We start from the raw sequence: 20554 nt of genomic DNA on the forward strand, positions 1-20554 counted from the left end.
GCACCATCCTGCGTCCAGTCATCAGCTCAAATGGTGACATTTTAGTTGCAGATGAAGGGGTAGATCTGATGGCCATTAGGACAACAGGTAATCGGATATCCCAGCTTGGCCCAGAATCTGCCACAAACATTTTTAAGATGCTCACAATGGTTTTGTTGTAACGTTCTACTGCACCAGAAGAGGCTGGCCGGTAAGCAATGTGTAGCTTCCTTTTAACCCCAAGTATCTCCCACATCTTTGTCATTACTTCGCTGGTGAAATGGCTACCTCTGTCTGACTCAATCCTTTGGGGCAGTCCAAAACGCGAAAAGATGTGATTGATCATCTGGGCAGCTGCTGTTTCTGCCTTGCAGTTTGGGGCCGGGAGACATTCCACCCATTTAGTAAATAAGCATGTCACCGTCAACATGTACTCATTCCCCTAGAGGAGCGAATCATGGGCCCTATAAAGTCAACTTGTAAATCTAACCATAGCTGTGTCATCCCCCTCTTTTGGAGAGGTGCACGGTGTGTGAGGGATGTTAGCTGAAATTGTGCACACATGAGACACCCCTTCAAGTAATGGTCGAGGTCCTGCCCTATGTGTGGCCAGTATGCAACCTCTCTTAAGATTTCAAGTGTTGTATGAAACCCCCTATGACCGACTGTGGCCGCATCATGGGCGTGACTTAATATCAGGCTTCGGAATGAGGTAGGAACCACCCACTGATCCTGCCCAGCTTGGGATTTCCTTACCAACAAACTGTCTTGGATTCAGAACATTTTTGGACATTTCATCAACACTCTGAGGTCCTTTTTCCCTATGTAATCGGTATCTGTCAGGTGAAAGTTCTCAGGGTCCTTAATGTGTTGGTAAAACTTACCAATTATTTGATCCCCTTTTTGAGCCGTAATCAAATCAGCATCTGGGGTCTCCTTACTCCATTGTGCAGTTGAAAGATCATTGTGAGCATTTGTCTGGGACCTAGTGTTAGCAGTGACCTGGATTTCCCCCAACAGGGACTCGATCTCTATTAGATCCCCTTGGATGTCCCCTGTTTTGGCCAGCTGATCAGCTAAGTCATTTCCAGTTTTGTCTGGTTCTTCTACTTTGGAATGACCCTTGATCTTTTTCCAGTAGATGATCATCCCATTCGAGGGGACCAGATCATCAATATTTTGGATTAACTTCCCATGTTTCAAGGGCTTGTTATTAGCACATAACATGCCTCTGGTTTTCCAATAAACCAGGTGCTCCACGAACCCGTTCCGTACATAATCCGAATCTGTGATTATTACCACTTCGTGGAGTTGATGTTGGACAGCAGTGAGGATGGCTTGATGCACAGCCATCAACTCTGCCACTTGACTACTTCGGGGACCAATCTTGTACCCAGCGGAGGGTTCTGGGGAATCATTCACCCATGCATTACCTATGCCAGGACACAGGTTCTTTTTCTCTGTTTTTGTCAACATGGTAAGAGCATCGATCCACATAGACAGTGGGTATTCCCTCACACTTGTCTTCTTCAAAGACTTTGTGTGGGGAATTAAGGTATGCCACCATGTTGTCCTTGATTTTTAGACTTTCGTCCTCGAGACAGTTTTCTCTGGCACAGTCATGCAAGTCAGCCAGACCTTGCGCAAGGAGACTCTTCTTGTTTTGGCCATATCTGACCTCCATAGGAAAATCTTGCATTGACAGAATACAGGAAGTAATTCGGGAATTACTCACATTTCCGGCCCGGATTCTGTTACTTTGGAGATATTGCAGAGGCTGGTGTGGAGTCTCCACTATGATGTGTTCCCCCTGGATAAACGGGCAGTAATTCTTCAATGCCCACACCGTTGCCAGGAGTCTCTTCTCACAATCGTTGAATTTTTCCTCCACAGAGGATAAAGTTTTACTCGCATAGGAGATTACTTTATTGACCTGTCATGCTTTTGATATAATACTGCAGTTAAGCATTTATTAGAGTACCCTGTCTCCAAGAAAAACTCCTTGTTTCTGACAGGGTAAGCTAGGCAAGGCGCTTGTGAGAGGCTTTTTTTGAGCTGTCTTACTGCCTCGGATTGTTCTTGACCCTATTCCCACTTGACCCCCCCTTCAAAAGACGAATCAGGGGTCTGGTGATCTCTGCGTAGCCCTCAATGAACTTTCTGCTGTAATTAGTCAGTCCAAGGAGGCTCTTTAGTTCCCGCAGGGAAGTGGGGTCCTTCAGTTTGTGGAGTGCTTCAACTTTCTTTTCCTGGGGACAGAGACCCTGAGGAGTAATCTCATGCCCCAAGAAATTAACACGGGTTCTACACCACTGTGCTTTCTGAAAGGAAAGTTTTGCTCCGGTGGCCCTCAACTGGGTCAGAACACAACGGATGTCCGCTATATGTTCCTCCACAGTTGAGCTTTTGATGAGGACATTATCTACATAAGCCATGTTACCCCTCTCACCCAGGTCGGGCATGGCCTTATGTAGGAAAATGTTGAACTCATTCCCGGAGTTGAGGTATCCGAAGGGAGTCCGGGTCCATGTGTACTGCTGGCCCCCAAAGGTAAAAGCCAGCTTGTATTGGTCCTCCCTACTGACAGACACAGTCCACTATCCATTGGTCAGGTCTATTTGCACAGCGAGTAGAGTGCTCGCTTTGACATCCTTGCAGAGCCTGCTAACACAGGTTCGAAATCCCGGCAGGGCCAAACTCAGCCTTTCATCCTTCCGAGGTCGATAAATGAGCACCACACACCGTGGGTAATAATAAGCAGCGCTCAGATACCTGACGGTTCGCAGCGCTATATAAATGCGAAATTATTATTATTATTATTGCAGTGAATACCTGTGACCCCTGGATCTGGGCCAGCCCTTGGTCAATGTAGGGAAGAGGCCGTCGGGAGGTATGGACCCGTTTGTTGAGCTCCCTAAGGTCGGCGCAGAGTCTCCACTGGTCGTTTGGCTTCAATATCCCCAGCACCGGATTATTGAAGGTGCTGTGGACTGGATGGATTATCCTGCGGGACTCAAAATTCTTAATTATTTCAGTAAGGGATTCCATTGATGCAAGAGGCAAGCGATATTGCTTCACAAACACTGGAGTCATGCCAGCGTCCGTGGGAATTGTTGTTGTGTGGATGTCGGTGCGCCCACAGTCATATTAGTCCACCGCAAAGAGATCTTGAAAATCCAAGAAAACTTGTTTCAACTTTTGCTTCTGCTCCAGAGTCACACAGGCATCAGCTAGGTTGAGTCTCTCTTCAACCATCTGCTTGAAGCCGGGAAAGACTTCTGGTTTTGCTATCTCAGTGGCATCCTCCAGCTGGGCAGAGAAGTCCCTTGTCAGAGTGCTGATTTGGACTGGTTGCTTCAGGTGGGAAAGGCAGCCCTCATGGACCTGAAAAATCACCTCATCCCTCCTGAAGTCACAAGTCACATCTTCCTTACCATAAGGGCAGGAAGTGTACACCAGGAAGTTCCCCCCATGCCGGGTAAAGATCTTGTCTGGTGTTGTGTTGTCCTCACTGTCACTGTCAAAACAGTCCTTGGGGATTGGTCCTAACAGTTCATTTTCTAAATCAATGGAAAAATATCGGTCATCAACCGCCATTCCAATAATGGTGCCTGCGGGCTAGAGTGATACTCTTTAAGTCACTGTTATCCACCTCTATTGGAATGGTGTCATGTTCAATATTGACTAATGGTGTTCGATTTACCCCCAACCCTTGCTGTTTGAGAGAAGCATTTAGATGAATAAAAGCATCAGGGTTTTTCAATTTTTGTCCTCTTTTACCTTTCACTTCCAAGGAGAATTGTCGGGTCCTTTCTGGGATGGTGACTTCCTCTCCAATCTGAATTTCAACTGCATAAAGCAGCAGTTGAGCTGACCTAAATGCTTTCTCTTGGTCATCATAGCCCATGGGATTATCCGCTAATCGGGACCAAGCGTTGAAGTTTATTAGGTCCAAACTAATGGCAAAGCGATTGAGAATGTCACTGCCTAAGTAAAAGGCGGCAGTGACTTCTTGCATGACCCAACCATTATGGACTATGCTCTTGTTGCCAATGGAGGTTTTGAGCATACACCTGCTTGGCAGGAGACGTTTGGAATTGGGTGCTTCCAGATCCATTTCCCATTTGTCTATCAGTTTGAATGTGGGAATGGCTGGATCTTTTGGGAGTTGGCGGAACATCGCTTTGCTGATGAAGCTCTTATCGTTGTTCACACACACTCGGGTGGGAACAGAGTCCTTCTCTTCATTTAACTGAACAGGGATGAACAACTGCTCTCCAATTTGCTGAATATCAGCCAGCCTCTGAGCTGATTTCTCATCTTTCTGGACTATAGGAGTGGGAATGTCTGATTGTGGATTGGTAAAGAATTTCAGAGTGTTTCCTTCCAGTGTGGAATACCACCGTAAACTGGAAGGAACGTTGATTTTCAGAAATAGAGAGGACCCCCCATCACCAGTCTGTTGTCCTACTGCTATAACTGTCACGTCTGGAATTTGGTTGTTCTGGAAGTGAAATTCTACTTGGTCAGATTTTTGTTCAACCATGTGGTATGTGCCGTTTAAACTAACATGGTTGACACTCTGTTTTAATTTTATTGGTTGGCTAGTCTGGGTCCAGCAATCTATTAGGGGTGACAACCTTCTCAGGAGGTCATTCCCTAGTGATAGTAGTGACTCCAAGGGGTGCCCTCTGGAGTCACTACTATCACCTTGTTTCGCCCAATTTTAATGTCCAGATCTGCAATCCCCTCGAGAGGAATTTCCTTCCAGTCAATGTTCTGAAGTTGTCCAGGAAGAGAGGTGAGAGGGATTTGGTAACTATCCCCCCTTCCTGAATTTAGTTCATCAAAGGCCTTTTTGGACAGAAGGGTAGCTTGGAATCCAGTGTCCACCAGTGCCAAAATTGTACCCTGCCCCTGTACTTGTACCGGGGCATAGTATCTTCACTCCTTCTCTGCAAGGGGGCACAGATAATACATATTTTTGGACAACTGGTGGGCTAATTTTCTGGTTTTGGACATGGAGAGAGAAGAGATTTGGGCAGAATTCTGTGGGGAGTTTTTGGAATCTGAAAGAAAAAGTTGGCAACTAAAAATAGGAGAAGTTCTGGGTTCCCCTGGTTCCGGTTCTGGACCCCCCCCCTTTTTGGAGGCAGTCACCAGGATGGATTTGAACCAGGGGATTTTCATGTTGTTGATTCTGGGGTAGGATGATGGGCGGCACTAGCTCAGTCCCCACATCTACCCAGTCTGGATTTGAATCCCTTGGGACCCATTTTTCTTTGGGAGGAGTTCTCCCATCTCTGAAGGAGAAGATTATTTTTCCCGGATCCTCTGAGGATCCCTCTCCTTCAAATTGAAAGATCTGTACCTCCTCCTCAAAGTGGGTCTGTTTGGGTCCTTTGTTTCTCCTACCTCCTCTCTGCTCCTTGGGTGGCAGACTTTCAGGGGTAGGAGATTTTGTTTCCAGTTCCTGGGTTTCCAGGGGCTGTTTACAAGTGGGGAAGGAAGCTTCCTCCAAGGCTTTACACCCCCCTTCCCCTTGTGCCTCCTCCCTGGGAACCGTGTGTTGTCAGGGTGCTGCCCCCCTCATTGTTCTGGAGCACCAGGTCCAGAGTTTGTGGTATTCTGTGTTGGCATGCTCATCTGAGGGTTCTGCTGAGCCCTCAGCATGTGACCCAGATCCTGTGCCATATTTTGGACCTGGCGCTCTAACTGGGAATCCCGCTCTGGCTGATACGGGGTTCTGTTTTCTCCCCTGGGCTGATCCTGGGAACGGTAGCTATCCCTTCTCTGGTAGTACCCCGGGTTGGGAAGATTTGGGTACCCCTGCACCCTTGGCCTCCCTTCTCCCGGATTAGGTGGTCTGGGCTCAGGGAAGTGGGGAAAGAAGGATGGATGATTTTGGTGTTGGAAGTTCTGTGGGTACCTGGGGAAAAAGTTCTGCCCAGGATTTGGTGAATTTCTGCCCTCCTGGGGAAAGTTAGGAGGGAAGTTCCCTGGGTTAGGTGCTTGGCTGGATCCCCCCCTTGGGCTGGAGGAGTCCACACATAACCCAGGATGGGTCAGTTTCCCTTGTAGCGGGGACTTCAGGGGAGTGAGGCACCCCATTTGTGGGACTACCTCCTTGACTCCCTGTCTGTGACTGGCCCGAGGGCCTTCTAGGCTCGGAATTATTCAAAATGGGGGCAACCTTTACCTCTGCCACCTTGGCAGCAGCAGGGGTGCTGGTTGCTTTGGGGCTTTTCTGAGCATTACTTTTATTTTCTATGGGCGTCTGCACCTCATAGATTCGAGTGGCCTGTTCAATGACCCAGTCTAGTGATCTTTTCTCATGAAAATCTCTCACTAGCTGGGTCATGATGTATTTGGGCAAGGCATGGAAAAACGTATTAACAAATTCTTTGCTATCCGTGCGCACCCATTTGGTAGTCTGCACAAAGGCACGCTTCAACTCCTGCACAAATTCTTGTGGGACCTGATCCTCCCCACATTACAAATTGTAGGCTGCCTTGCGAGCCTCTTGGGGATTTCTATGAACAGAGAAGTGCTTTAAGATGGCCGCCCTGTAGGTGGACCATCTTGAATGATTTTGATCCTCCAGCTCCGCAAAGAAACTGGAGTATTCTGGGGAGAATGTCCATTTTACATACTGAATGCAGCTACTGCTGTCTTTCAAACAGAAAGTCTCCATCATTTGCTCAAAGAGCTCCAAGTGTTCCCAAACAGAATACTTGGAGTTCTTATGATAAGGAGTGATGACGCTCCTTGTCGCTTTGATTTGTTTTAAGGGGCCCTTAAGCAAGGCCCTTTTTGCCTTATTGGCCTTCTTGGTTCGGGTAACCCTGGTCCATTCATCCTCTGACTCAGAAGCACTGCTCCCAGAGGTGTCCGTCTGATCTTCCAGGTTTTCCCGGATTCTGCGAGCCTGGGAATGGCTGGCAGAATGTGGGGACCTAGTCTCTTGTGTCCTGGGACGCTCAGAGGAGTCTTCACATTCCTCCTTGCTGCCCGGATTTGATGGGTACCCCCCACTGACCTAACTGGGCAGAGGTTTTCAGAATGCCCTTAGAGGGCCTACTCTCCCGGGGTTCCCCACTAAATTGCACTGTACTTGGGTGCCCATACCCGGATGCCCGCCCATCCATTCCTGGGAGGTAATGGCCCAGATCTTGGCCTTCAGCACATTTGTCCTATATGGCTCCTATATTTAAATATAAATATGCCGCTATCCTGACAATCTTGTCGTGCTCATTTTTGGCCTTAGGGGCCATGCATAGTTCACTCAGGGCCACATGTAAGTGACCCTGATCTCTCCAGATATCTAACCCAGTTGCAGTGACCTGTTGTGTGATTGCCTGCAACCACACATTCTGGTCCTGCTCAGTCCAATCATCTCTCATAAATAGCTTATGTAAGAGGTGCTCTCTCGCTATCTTAATATCTACCAATGTCGCCATTCCGGAAATTGATTTCCTTCCTGACTTACAGAAGTTTATTATTTTATTTTGCAGAACAGACCATTTCTTGAGAGCGTTCCTTTTTGAGGGGTGCTTTTACAGCTAACACAGCGTGGTAGCCCAACAGGATTTATGTATCCTATTAGTTAGCACGCTGTATTAAGCTGCACAAGTGGAAGATCTAATCCAGAAGTCCCTTTACCAGCCGCCAATCTGTAAGTGACTTCAATGCGGCACTCCAACTAAGTCAATGCCTAGTCTGGGATGCCCAATGGAAGCCCTTATTTATCTATTTTGATGTCAAAGTTCTTAAATCTGGATGATGAACCCTTATATAACGCCCCTCGCTATGGATCTCCCCGACCTCACTGAGCCAAGAAGTAGGTTTGTTTTGCAAATTAAAAGGTTTATTTGAAGAAGTAAACAATATATATATATATATATATCACACTTTTAGGGATAAAATAATATTTGATAGCACCCTTATGAATATAACAGGGATCAACAATGGGTAATATTACAATAGCACAATCTCTTTAATCTGAAAGGAGTCGGAAGAGGAAGGATAAGGTAGCAGAGAATACTTTTATGGTTCAAAGAAATGCAAGATGGGAAAGAATGCAGCACAGAAATAAACTTCATATGAATTCAATCAGAAGATAATATAATCACTTTTTCCCCTGTGACTACTCACTCCCCCCACTATGCAGTATGAAGAGATGGGAAGGAGGGTACGCAGGTTTCAAGAATACAATCAAAAATGCAGTTCAATTCCAGTTCCCCCCCCCCCCAGCAAGCTTAGAGAAAGCAGGTATGATTTTAAACAGGCAAAAATACTTTGAATGTGATTTCAGTGAAAGTGAAAATATGCTAAATTGATTTGAATTCACTAAAGGATATTAAGGATAAGTGATAGTTACTTTAGATTGGTTCAGGTCAACACTAGCATTGATTCATATGTGATTATCAGATTGAAAACGAAATTCAGCAATTTAGAACAAGGAGTAGCTATTTTGACAGAAAATGAAATTGAGCTAAATTGCAATTCGCGACACTTTTTCCGCGTGCGTAAATTGCGATTACGGAAAAACTATAAGGATAGATTTTCAGAAATAAAGTCAAGATTTCAGAATTGACAAATAGCGCTTTACAGATTTGAAATCAACAGGATGGAGACAACATTTCTATAATGGAGTTCTAAAAGGTTAAAATGGATGGAGGAGGATTATTTTAAACTAAGAGATTTGTTCTGTACAGTTCTAGACTAGATACTCACTCCTAGTTTTGGAATGGAATGGAAATGGGCCTCGTCACCGATCTGGTCAGGTTTGGACTTCACTCGCCACCGGACGGTCTAAGGCACTGGTTCTGCTTACGGCACAGCCTCCGGTCGGGGTTTGACAGGTTCTGGATACAGCAGTGATTTCTGGGTCTGGACCTCGGTCCTAGCACAGGGTTCTTGGCTAGAATAGAACAGCTCACCCTGGCTGTTGAATGTGAGAATCAAGTTGCTAGATTCTACAGGCCTGCTGAGAAGAGTTCAGCTTTTGAGTTAGGCCTCCGCTTCAGGTTCTAGAGCTTGGTTCTAAAGTCTGGTCTCTGGATTTATCTGGAGTCTGGATATTGTCCGGATATGGTCCGGCAGAGTGCTTTGCAGGAATCAGTTGAAGTAGAAAACTGAGTGTGTCCTTGCCTGTCCAAAGCAGTCTCTTTGTATGTGTTTTCAAAGTGGATGGGGCGGCTGATTCTACATGCCCAACCCCCTAAGAATTTGATAGGTTAGAAGATTCCCTGACCTGACTGGAGAAAGGATTAGCGTGTCAGAATGAGTCAGAGTGATGCTGTGTTTTACAATCTAGTGAAGAAACTTCCCTTTGCTTTTACTTAGAAAATCAATTTTTCATAACAAACATGTTTCCCAGATACACAAGTTGTTGAAAATACATGTACACCAGATCAATTAAGACCGGTCTCTGTTCAAGTCCCATGTTCCTACAAGCTTGGGTTCAGAAATGACCACTTATTTTCATTTTTTGGTGAATTTGCCAAGATTGGTTCCGCACCAAATTTTACACAGACATACACCCTCTCTGATCATATTACTGTAAGTTGTTATTTTTTTAGCATAAACACTGCAGCTACAATATTAATAATTACGGGGTTTGGTCTCAGAACATTACACGGCGTCCAGCTTAGTCTTGAACTGTGAGTGAATTTGTCATTTTAAGAATATCCAAGTTTGACATTTCTGTCAGCTTGGTAAACTTTGTAAATTGCAATTTTATAAAACATATGTTTGCTCTCAATTGAATTCACATCTCAGTCTGGTCCGCCCCCTCAGAACCTGGCTGTGACTCAGAGGTCACATGGCCTCTTTCCTGCCAGGAGTTGTTGGCCAGTCACACCCAAATCAGCATATTCCATTCAGTCAAGGAATCTATGTTCTCTTTTTCCTGCCAGCAGGGGAAATCTCCTCCTCTCACAACAGTTCTAATTAACATGTCCATGCAATCTCCTGTCCTGTTGGTAGGGAGGCCCCAGGTGTGAAGGGTTCCCAATGTGGGAAACCTCTTAACCCTGCAACCAATGTTACAATTTATCTTTTTTTACACTATACCCCACATTTATAATACATAGATTAAACAATTGCTTCCGTCAATTCATTTCAGAATATAGTTTTACATTGTCTCTACCCCTTTGGCTTCTAATAGCCAGTATTTCTTTGGCATAGTTTGGGTTCATTTGCTCAGTTTTTCAAAGAATTGTTTTAAAAAACCGGCTTTCTGGTAGACGTGAGCAACGGTACTACACCCATTTTTGACAGCTGTCTTTACATCAATATCTTTCAAAAAGGGGATTTTACTTGATAGCATATGATTCTTGCTGACATTATATTGATGTGGATTCTTGCGGTAGAGTCATGTGGAACACCCAACAAGAAGGTTGGATCTTTTTGGTGATTTGTGAGCCATGATTTTAGCACATTTTGACAATCAAGAAAATTAATTCCCAAACATCTCTGGGTTGCTTTTGGCAATCAGTATTGCTATTTCCAAGTGGTTTCAGGCTACTGTGTGGGTAGACCAATGGTTGTTTTTCGGCAGTGATCTCCTGTGCTCACTAAGATAGGCAAAAGTGGATGGCAGCCCATTTTTCAGGTTTTTAATGCACATTTTTGGATGGTTTTGAGCGAGCAGCATACTTTCCAGTGGCCATTCTGATGTTTCTGCTGCGAGCAATGCACAGTACTGTTGTAGTGCTTGGATGCTTGGGTTAAAACATCCCACAACTGGAAACACAAACTTCTACAAAGAAATGGTCAAATAAGACATCTCAGTGGAACTCTTACTCTACGTCCGCAGCAAGCTAAAATCAAACTAATGCACAACGATTGGCTAAAGACGATCCAACTAAAAACAAACTACCGACAGAATCTTGACTGCATCACAGACATCCGGGCAATTAATGAACTACCCAAATATCTGAGCACCTTCCCTAACACCACCATCAGAACAATTTTCTTTAAAAAACGATTAAATACAATTCCAACAAGAGCGAATCGCGCCACCATGAAATTGATACCTACAAATGAACAGTACTGTCGATTCTACAAAGACACAACTGAAACTTTATACCATCTCGTTATGGAATGCCCCCTACTCTCAAACCAAAGAGAACGCTTTGGTGTCTTCTTCAATATCTCATCCCGGCAAATGGACTCTGAAGAAAGATGGACAACTCTACTGAATGGGCAAAATAACAAATACATCTAAACAATTGCCCTATTTCTTCAAGACATCCTTCAACTTCGGCCTTGTTGAAAAAGCTGAAATGCTTTTATAATCTACTATGCTTACCATAAGACAAATGAAAAAGTTTATAAACAAACTATCACATTTAATTAAAAAAAAAATAAAAAAGAATGTTTCTTGTTTTACCCATGTGTTCCTTCTATGGTGTCAGGGTATGTACGTGTTGTCGAATTTATCCCAAGGTATTGACCTTGGTTGAGCACTACTTGCATGATTTGATGACCTTTATTTTTTGCAAATGGCGTTTCCTTGTGATTATATTTTACCCGAAGATTTATATCATGTTGTGATGGTAATTAAACCTCCCTGTTTAGTAAGAACCATTTGCAAAATCTTGTGCATTCATTACAGGAGTGTGTGTGTCTTTGGGTTCCTTGACCCTGTTCATTTGCTTGATTGAGTGTAATGTAATGTTTAAGGTGGAAATGAGTTCAACTCATTTTAATGCCATGGATTTCAACATATTATTATTGTTGTCACTTTTTGTTCTGTTCTAAAAGAAATTTGTGAACTGTTTTTGTATTTTAATATAATGTATTTTAATTGTTAATGTGTGCAAAGTTTACATTTTAAACTATTTTCACACTTTTATAATAAAAAAACATAATGTATGTATTTTTTTAACCAAACATTTTTTATAAGCTTTTCACAAACCATTTATCTTTCACATTGTATAGGTGCTACATCACTCTTACTCAGTCACTACATCTTATCATGGGAGGAGCCCCTGCTGGACCGGCTGGTACGGGAAAAACCGAAACCACCAAAGATCTGGGCAGAGCTTTAGGAATAATTGTTTATGTCTTTAACTGCTCAGAACAAATGGATTACAAGGTAATTGTGAATTATGTGTTTGTATGTATTTGTAACTATACAAGCTACACAACCAGATTCAAGAACTCGAGACTTGTAATGCCCTAACAGGAACACTACGCAGGGGAGACATGTACCTTGAGAGCACCAGAGTTTTGAGAATGGGTATTGGTGAAGCATTCCTGGTCTGGGACTAACTTCACTTCCAGCTTGGCCAGGGTCCAACCTGACAATGAGTATCGAAAGCAAGGAGTAACTGGGAGAAACCTCATGACTGTAAAGCTTTCTTTCTTTCCCTTCCATGGTGTCTGAACAACATTTCAACAACATTTCATGTGTGAATGATGCTTTCCTCCTAGGGGTCACTCAGCAGACCTTTCCCATACTTGTGGTTTAGCTGGTGAAGCCAGAACTATGGGAATAGGACAGTACAAGTTGACACCAGTACCATCTGAAGGCACCTTTGCGCATTACATGTACTCTAACTATAACATCAATATATGTGGGTGCTTTCAAGAGAGGAATGACGGTGGAGGGGAATCGGCAAATCTAGCTGGAGAGTAATTTTGCTGTGAATGTATGGAACCTGAAACGTATGCTTGAAACTAAAAGAGGTCAAATTCTGATTGGTATAAAGAAGACAAAACACCTTGACATTAGGGAGATTGAAAGATTTAAATGAGAACCTAATAAATCAGATTAAGGTTTGAGAATTTGGAATAAACGAATAGGAGTAGACACAGGTCTGGTACCCTCTCTGCTGTAGACACAATTACTAAAAGATATGCAGGATGAGAGACATCAGAAGATATCATTGATTTATTTACCAATGTTTTATCTAATTCTTGTCAATCTGATCAGTCTACTCTCCCGGCTACCCCACAGTCTGAAAAATATGCGACCAAATACTTGCTTGATGCTCAGAAGTTTGTATTATAATGCTAAGGAAAATGCCTTTGGTCAAACACTGTATGCATCCCCTCTTGAAACTGTGTGAAGTCTTAAAGGTGGGTGTCATCTCTAGAAACATATGGAATAGACCAATGGGCTACCTGACCCCAGTCCTCCAGATAGGACAACACAAAGGCCATCTTAAATTGTTTGACCGAAAAGGCTAGTGGTTTGCATTTAAATGTTGGTAGCACCGAGTAACACATGCTTGGAATTTCTGCTGTACTTCATGGAACCTTTTGAGTGGCGACAAGGATACCAGCTGATTCATTGTGTGGTAAATATCCCTCTATGGAGCAATGAGGATCCCTACTTCTCCGTTTGCCCCTGAAGGGAGTCTGATAAGGACCCAGAACCACCCTTCCCATATGGCATGTTTGTCTCTAAAGGTGTGTTTGTAGGTCAACTAACCATGTCTTTTTTTTCTTTGAATTTATTGTGCATTTGTAAGGCGCTTATACAACCAGTAAATTGAGTTTCCAACCACCCACAGGGCAACAGGGAGGGAACATGAGAATAAAAAAACAGATATAACAATGAAAGATAGAGGTGGCTCTACTAATGAGCATTCAGAACGTGCAAGTGCAGAGAGAGAGAGAAGGGATGAGGGGTTGGGGGATAAGCGCAAGGTGTGCCAGGAGGGAAGTGCTGGGTAGGGAGCAGCTGCAAGGTCTGCAGTGTCTCTGCTACAAAGGATTAATTCTTGCCTAAGTAAGGCATTCTAATGGAGTGTGTCCTTCCATGGATTCCTCATCTTAGATTTGTATCCTGCTTTGTAGTCTTTGATACATTCTTGACAGCAGAAGGCGCTGTGCAGCATTCTCATCAATGTCCCTCGAAGTTTACCATTCCTGTCTCCAGACATGACATTGATAATATTATAAATAGCATGCACGTGGCAATTGTCTCAGTACCATTTTTTCGCATGCACAGCACGCTATCAGAACAGTGCGACTCGCCTCAGCGATCCTCTTCGACTAACGTCGTAATTCTTTTTGTGACTCTTCATGATGTCTATGCCGAAAACAGGCTTTAAGAGATGTGCGGACTGTGACTCGAAGTGCTCGATCACTGATCTGCAAAGGATTTGTCTATGGCGCCTTGGAAAAGAACATGAAGTCATTGAATGTGGCTCCTGTCAATCAGTGCAAGAAGTCGAAGAAACAACGCCATAGTTTCTCACCTTCTAACTCCTTGCCCAACAAGCGCCAGGTACATTTTTCTGATAAGACCACCTCAGTGGCTGAATGGGAAAAATTCTGTGAAAACATTTTGGAAGTATTTTCGAAGGTGTCCCATTCTGGTCCTTCGAAAGAGCCAAAAAAGGCTATTGATCTCACTGTGTCTTCCAAGACTGACAAGGAATGGAGTACGTCTTTGACTCGCGTACCCACAAGCCAGAGTCTGAATACCTCAGGAATGTCATCGCAAGGAGCATCGACAGCAACGACCACACAGACAACATTGAAGCCAAAAGCTTCTGTGACTTCCACCTTGAAGGAGTTGAAGTTAAAGGGCCTTTCAACGTTGACCTACGACCCAACTTCGAGCTTCAAACCTCATTTGAAGATGGATTTCTTCAAATCCTTTGGGTCCATTTTGAGTAAAACGAGGAGGAAGACAATGTCATAACTTTTGGGTATGAGCATTTTGGAATTCCTAATGTTCCAAATAAATTGATCTCTGATCAATCATATCTAGAAGACTTAGCTACTCGTCTGAAGGAAGCCAGTGTTTTAGACACATCCCCTGAGGTTGAATTCGATCTGTAACAAATCCCACTCAATTCTTGACCTATTCTTTCTGCTTAATCTGTAATTTCTCTTTTTAGCTGAAACATGGCTCCCTTCACATTATACTTTTAACACCTGTCTTTCTCACTACTCCTTCCACCAAATGTTCACACCCGTCGCAATGCACTGGCCGCAGTTGTGGTCCTGGGTCCTGGCATTCTTTTTCATTCTTCATGGACTCTTTTTCCTCCTCTGTCTAATATCCCCATCTGCCCTTCTTTTGAATACTTTTCTTTTCTTTATTCTGTAAACCAGATACTGTTATCTTTCTTACAATTTACTGTCCCCCTGGCCTTACTCACTCTTTCTATGATGACCTTGAAACTATGTTTTCTTTTCTTCATTCTTTGAATTCTTCTTTCTTTATTCTATGTGATTTTAACCTTCATCTCTCATCCACTAATCAGTCATCCCGCTTCATCACACTTCTTGAATCCTATTCACTTTTTCTGTTTCGACTCCTCCCTCCCATATTTCTGGTGCATTGCTTGACGTAATCTTCTCCTCTCTTTCGCTTGACCTCTGTGTTTCTTCACATTCGATAAACTCCTCAGACCACTTGTTGTTATCTTTCTCTTTTTCCTTTCCTCTTGCTACTATTTCCCTCCCTCCCTCAACTACTTTGTCCAGTCGCAACCTTCGCTCTTTTTACCCAACCTCTTTTCTTTCTACTCTTTCTACCACTCTTCCTGCTATTCCTACTTTTTCCTCTCTCCCCATTGACACTGCTCTTCATATGCTCTTAATTCCACTCTTGACCTACTCTACCCTTCTACCCATTTCTCCCCGTCTTGCAGCCCCTTCACAACCCCGGCTGACTCCTGGCCTCCGCTCTCTCTGTTCCTCCCTTCGGAAGGTGGAACATGTCTGGAAAAAAACCTGTGCTCCCTCCACCTCTCTTTTCTATCTGTCCTCACCGCTTCCTATGATGCATATCTTCTGGCCGCTAAAAAAGCACTATTTCCAAATTATTAACAAGTTGCTCTACTCACCTCCTTCTGATCCTTTTATTTCATCTTCTCTCTCTTCCTTGGACTTCTCTGACTTCTTTGGCACTAAGGTCTATACTCTGCGCTCAGCACTTGCTCATCTACCCTCACAACCTACACCCCCTCTTCATCAACTCATCCTACTCTCCATTCTTCTCTGCTATCATTTTCCCCTCTCACTGAGTCAGACACAGCTTCCTCACTTTCCCAATCTCATCCAACTGTCTCCCTTCTCGACCCTCTGCCCTCTCCTCTAATTCCTGCTGTTTATTCTCTGATCATACCTTGCTTGACGTGCTTCTTCAATCTGTCACTCTCCTCTGCCACTTCTCATTCACCCTTCAAGCATGCCCTAATTATTTCTATTCTGAAAAGTACTTCCTTGAATCCCTTATTACTATATAATCGTCGCCAAATTTTACTTCTCCCTTTCCTCTCTAAACATCTTGATTGGGCTGTCTACTCGCAAATGTCCTAATTTCTTAATATTTATTCTCTTCTCCCCCCCCCGACCTAATCTGGCTTCTGCCCAACCCACTCAACTGAAACTGCTCTTCTCCACGTCACTAACTCTCTTCTCTCTGCATGTCACTTTATATCCTTGTTATGTTTTAACCTATCCTGGGTCTGTGGCCATTCCCTATGTATGTGTGAGGTTGAGTCTAGAATGTTTGGTTTCGTGCATTCCATGTAGAATGTTATGGTATGAGTGCCAAGGTTCTCCCTCGGTCAGTTGGAAATTGAACTGGGCAGAGGGGGACCGGTGGATGCTTCCCTCCGACATGTACTTATCCTGCCTGTAACTTATTACCTCTGACTTATATACCACGAACCCACTAAAACTCTCCTAACCAAACTGTACTCCTGTGTCATCATTCATCCCCCCAACCTGCGTTGTAACAATCCTCTTCTATTCTCATTCTTTTTGACCTATCAGCAGCCTTTGACACGGTCGGCCACCCAGTCTACTTTCTTCACTCTCCTCACTGGGTCTGTTTACTTTTACCACTCAATGGTTTTAATCTTATCTTTCCAACCGTTCATTCTCCGTATCCTGAGCTGGGCACACTTACCCTCCCCGACATCTCCAATACGGTGTCCATCAAGGTTCAGAAATGGGTCCTTTAATTTCTATCTATACCATTCCTCTATTTTCAATCACTGGATTGTTTTTTCTTTCCTCTCCTTTCTATGCTTATGATTCTTCATGCCTTTGTCATAGCCTTTCTGCTGTCCAATCCTAGATGCATTCCCACTTTTTTCATCTTAAACAGAGATCCTATACTTTCCTCCTGTTTCTCATACTCCTCCTCAACCTCCTTCTGGTATCTGTTTTACCCCCTCTCTCCTACCTTTCTCGGCTTCTGACCGCAATCTTGGGGTCACTTTTGATACGCCACTTTCTTTTTCTTTGCATATATCTCCCCTACCCATTGGCCCAAGAGAGCACTTAACACCTGCCCTCTGTGTCCCCCACTGGGTTTCTGTTATGCGACGATCCTCACAGCCATGTGCATCACCCACCGTGCCCTGCACAAGACAGGCTCAGAATACTTACAACACAAGCTCTCTCCTCACAAACCCAATAGAAACCTGTGATCAAGCACTACACTCCTCATTGTCATCCCTCCCATCAAATTGACAAGAATAGGGGGGTCCTCCTTCTCTGTCGAGCCCCCACAATCTCGAAAGCAATTCCTCTTAACATCTGCCGCTTAAAGGGTCACCTTTCCTCCCCGAAGTCCCTCAAGACCCGTGCATCCTGACAAACCCATTCCGCTCTTCGGATTACTTTAACCCCCTGTCAGATAGGCCGAGACAGCAATGAGTAACTCAAAAGAATGTGCTTCTCTCCTTCGCATCCTGACTAACCCATTTCGCTCCTCTGGTTATTGAACCCCATGTCTGAAAGGCCACTAAGGCAGCAATGAACCCCTCAAAGAACTTACTGAGCGAAGTAGAGAATACATTTCAGCAGACAGCAGCACAGGATCTGCGCCATGTCAACGAAAAAAGAAACCAGCCAGGACACAGGGGTACGTATTGCACTCCAAGTCCATGGAAGATGGCCGCAGCCACGGCCGCACCCACACGCCTCTGCTATCATACAATACATGAAGACACATTGCACAGCACCTCTACTATTAGAATGTATATATGTCTCATGACAGAAACGGTGTAGCTGGGCATATAATCAGTCTTCTGCACTTCCATACTCTCCTGAAAACCTCACAGCACCATCCACAAGCCAGCTCAACATGGGTCGCTAGCAGGGACTTGGCCACCCCTACCTACCTTTGTATCAGCTAAAATGCACACTTGCATTCCAAACTCCTCTGACGAATCACCCGTACTTCGGACTTCGGTCCACTGAGGGCATTCCCCTACATCGCTTTGAGTCCAAGCCAATGGCAAAGGGCGTTATGCAAATGCAAAATTAGATTACATTATATTACTGCCCTCACTTGATGCTTTTTCTCTTTAATATATGGAAAATTCACCCTTTCCTCTCCTTTCATGCTGCTAAACTCCTTATCACTTACATCACTTACTCTATTTTTTACCGACTTGACTATTGTTTTGCTTTGGTCTTCCCTCCTCCCACCTTACTCCTCTTCATTCTGTCTTTAACCCCACTTCCTCCTCGATTTTCTATCAGGTCATCTCTTAGTTCTTAGTTCTTCCTTTCTCCCCTATGAATCTTGTCTCCTTTTTCACTTTCTTTGTATAGACTTGAAGTGCTATCATAGCCTTGCCCTCTCTGTCTCGCTATTCTCATCTCACCTTATATCCCCTCATGGTCTCTCCTCTGTCAACACCTTCATCTTCTCACTACTTCAAAACACCCCTGCGCATCCTCACATTTTTGTTATTTCTCTCTCCTTGCTCCCAAGTCCTGGAACGCTTTCCTGCCTGATATATATGTATCTCCCTCTCTTCACATATTTAATTCCTGCTTAAATCTTCTCTCTTTGATAACCCCTTCTTAATCTTCTTCTTTGAAATTGTTTGTATCATTGCCTGATTTACTGTACAGCATATGATCTATATGTACAGAGCCTTGCTGAAGGTGCTTTAGAAATAAAAAAAAAATTGGGGATTTCAAGATGGCCACCTGCAGATGAGGATGCACGTATCCTGTGCTACGCATGTCTCCTGTGCTTCGCACTTGCAGGACTTGAAAGGTGGCTAAATCACTTGAAATAAGCTGAGAACCTGCCGGCAAGATTCGTTCTGCAGCGACCTAAGATGCAGAGAAGTGAGTAGCACCTTCACTTACGTCTGTGCACTCCGGTGGTCCGCTGTCATCAAAGCATCTGGTAGGAGATCTGGTGAGCGGAGATCCCAGAGAGAGCGCAATTCCGGCGGTGATGAGATGACCTCCTTCAGACAGTCCAGGCTCGAGACAGCCCCTACGGACCACAAAAGGAGCCAGAAGCAGTCTCCGAGCCCCACATCGGGCAGACCAGTGGAGGCACCTGAGGCTGTGGCTGAGCCGAGGCAGGAACCCGCGGGGGGAGAAGGTTGCGTGGCCTCTGCACCAACTGGTAATGAGCAGAGGACCAAGAAACACCCTTGTTTAGTTTTGAGTGCCCCAACGGTCCACTAAGGGCAAGCATATAAGGAGAGATCTGGCAAGCAGGGGCCTTGAGAATGCCCCACAAGTGGAGCGCCCCCAGTGCGGGAACAGCACTGGTGGTAGGTGGGAAGAGCCCCTCCAGACAGACCGGGCTCGTAACTACCCCGCTGGAGCACGTAAGGAGCCAGGAGCAGTCTGCAAGTCCCGCCGACCAACTGACGGACTAGCAGAGTTCCCCAGGGCGGTGGCCGAGGCAAGGAGGAAACCTGCAGGGTAGAGGGGTCGATCGGCCTTTGCTCCAGTTGGGCTGGTCTCCCCTCCCCCCCTTCCCTGGAGCGTAACACAGCCCAGAGCTGAACGAAGCAGCAGAGCAGGGACAGTGGGCCCGCGGATGGTGGGGCCCTCACCGAGCTGGACAGTAAGGAGGAGCTGGAGCAATCCCCCAGCAAGCCGCAGGGCGTGAGTCGCTGCAAGCCTGGTACCCTAAGGCGGGCACCAAAGGAAAGTCAGTTCACTGTAGCCCGGCCGGGCAACTCAGCATAACGCATTGGGTCGTGAGGATCCATCTAATTGGAGGACACAGAGGCGCCAGTAGACCGCTGACATTGAAGGTAGGCAGCCCCTAGCCAGAGCACCTACCCTGTGGAAACAGTGCCCTGGCAGCTTCGTGGATGTTCTTTTAGTCTGGGAACTGGCAGCACAAGAGATGCAAGCGTTTGTCACTGGTCCCTCAGCAGAATCCTGGTGAGCTGAGGGGCCAGCACACATGCTCTGCCCACGAAACAATCAAAAGCCAGTTGTGTGCCATTACAACACCCAGGTCCCACGAAACTCTGAACGCAGTCAAACACTGGGGGGTCATATTGGAGCTCTCTGCTTAACCCCAGAATATTCATAAAAGGAGCGTGGAGCCTCTATTTCTCAGCACCAACTTAGATTTCGGGCATAGTCCGGGTCTATCAGCAACCCACTCGGAGTGAGGAGCCCGGGGGGTGCAGACCCACAAGAGGGGGTACATTTTTGGATTACTATAGCTCTGTCAGAGAGGCTCCCGCCCAGCAGGACTTTGCACCACGTGATAATGGGACTAACTCTTGTGAGTACCTGGTAGGCGGGGTGGTTGAACGGTTGCGACGGACTGACAACCCTTATGCCGGACGCTCAAACAAAAAGCGCA

The 20554-nt window shown here is 45.1% G+C and overlaps 1 protein-coding gene across 1 annotated transcript in view; it reads left to right on the forward strand.

The window, feature by feature from the left end:
• DNAH17 (dynein axonemal heavy chain 17) overlaps window positions 1–20554 on the forward strand; it is an 8024690-nt gene that overhangs the window by 3875391 nt on the left and 4128745 nt on the right. The window contains exon 35 of the mRNA XM_069655242.1: window positions 11929–12085. Within this exon, the coding sequence (XP_069511343.1) occupies window positions 11929–12085 (157 nt within the window). The remainder of the gene's footprint in view (window positions 1–11928; window positions 12086–20554) is intronic.

Source organism: Ambystoma mexicanum, chromosome 3q, assembly GCF_040938575.1.
Source record: "Ambystoma mexicanum isolate Mex_15411 chromosome 3q, UKY_AmexF1_1, whole genome shotgun sequence".
Lineage (NCBI taxonomy): Eukaryota > Metazoa > Chordata > Amphibia > Caudata > Ambystomatidae > Ambystoma > Ambystoma mexicanum.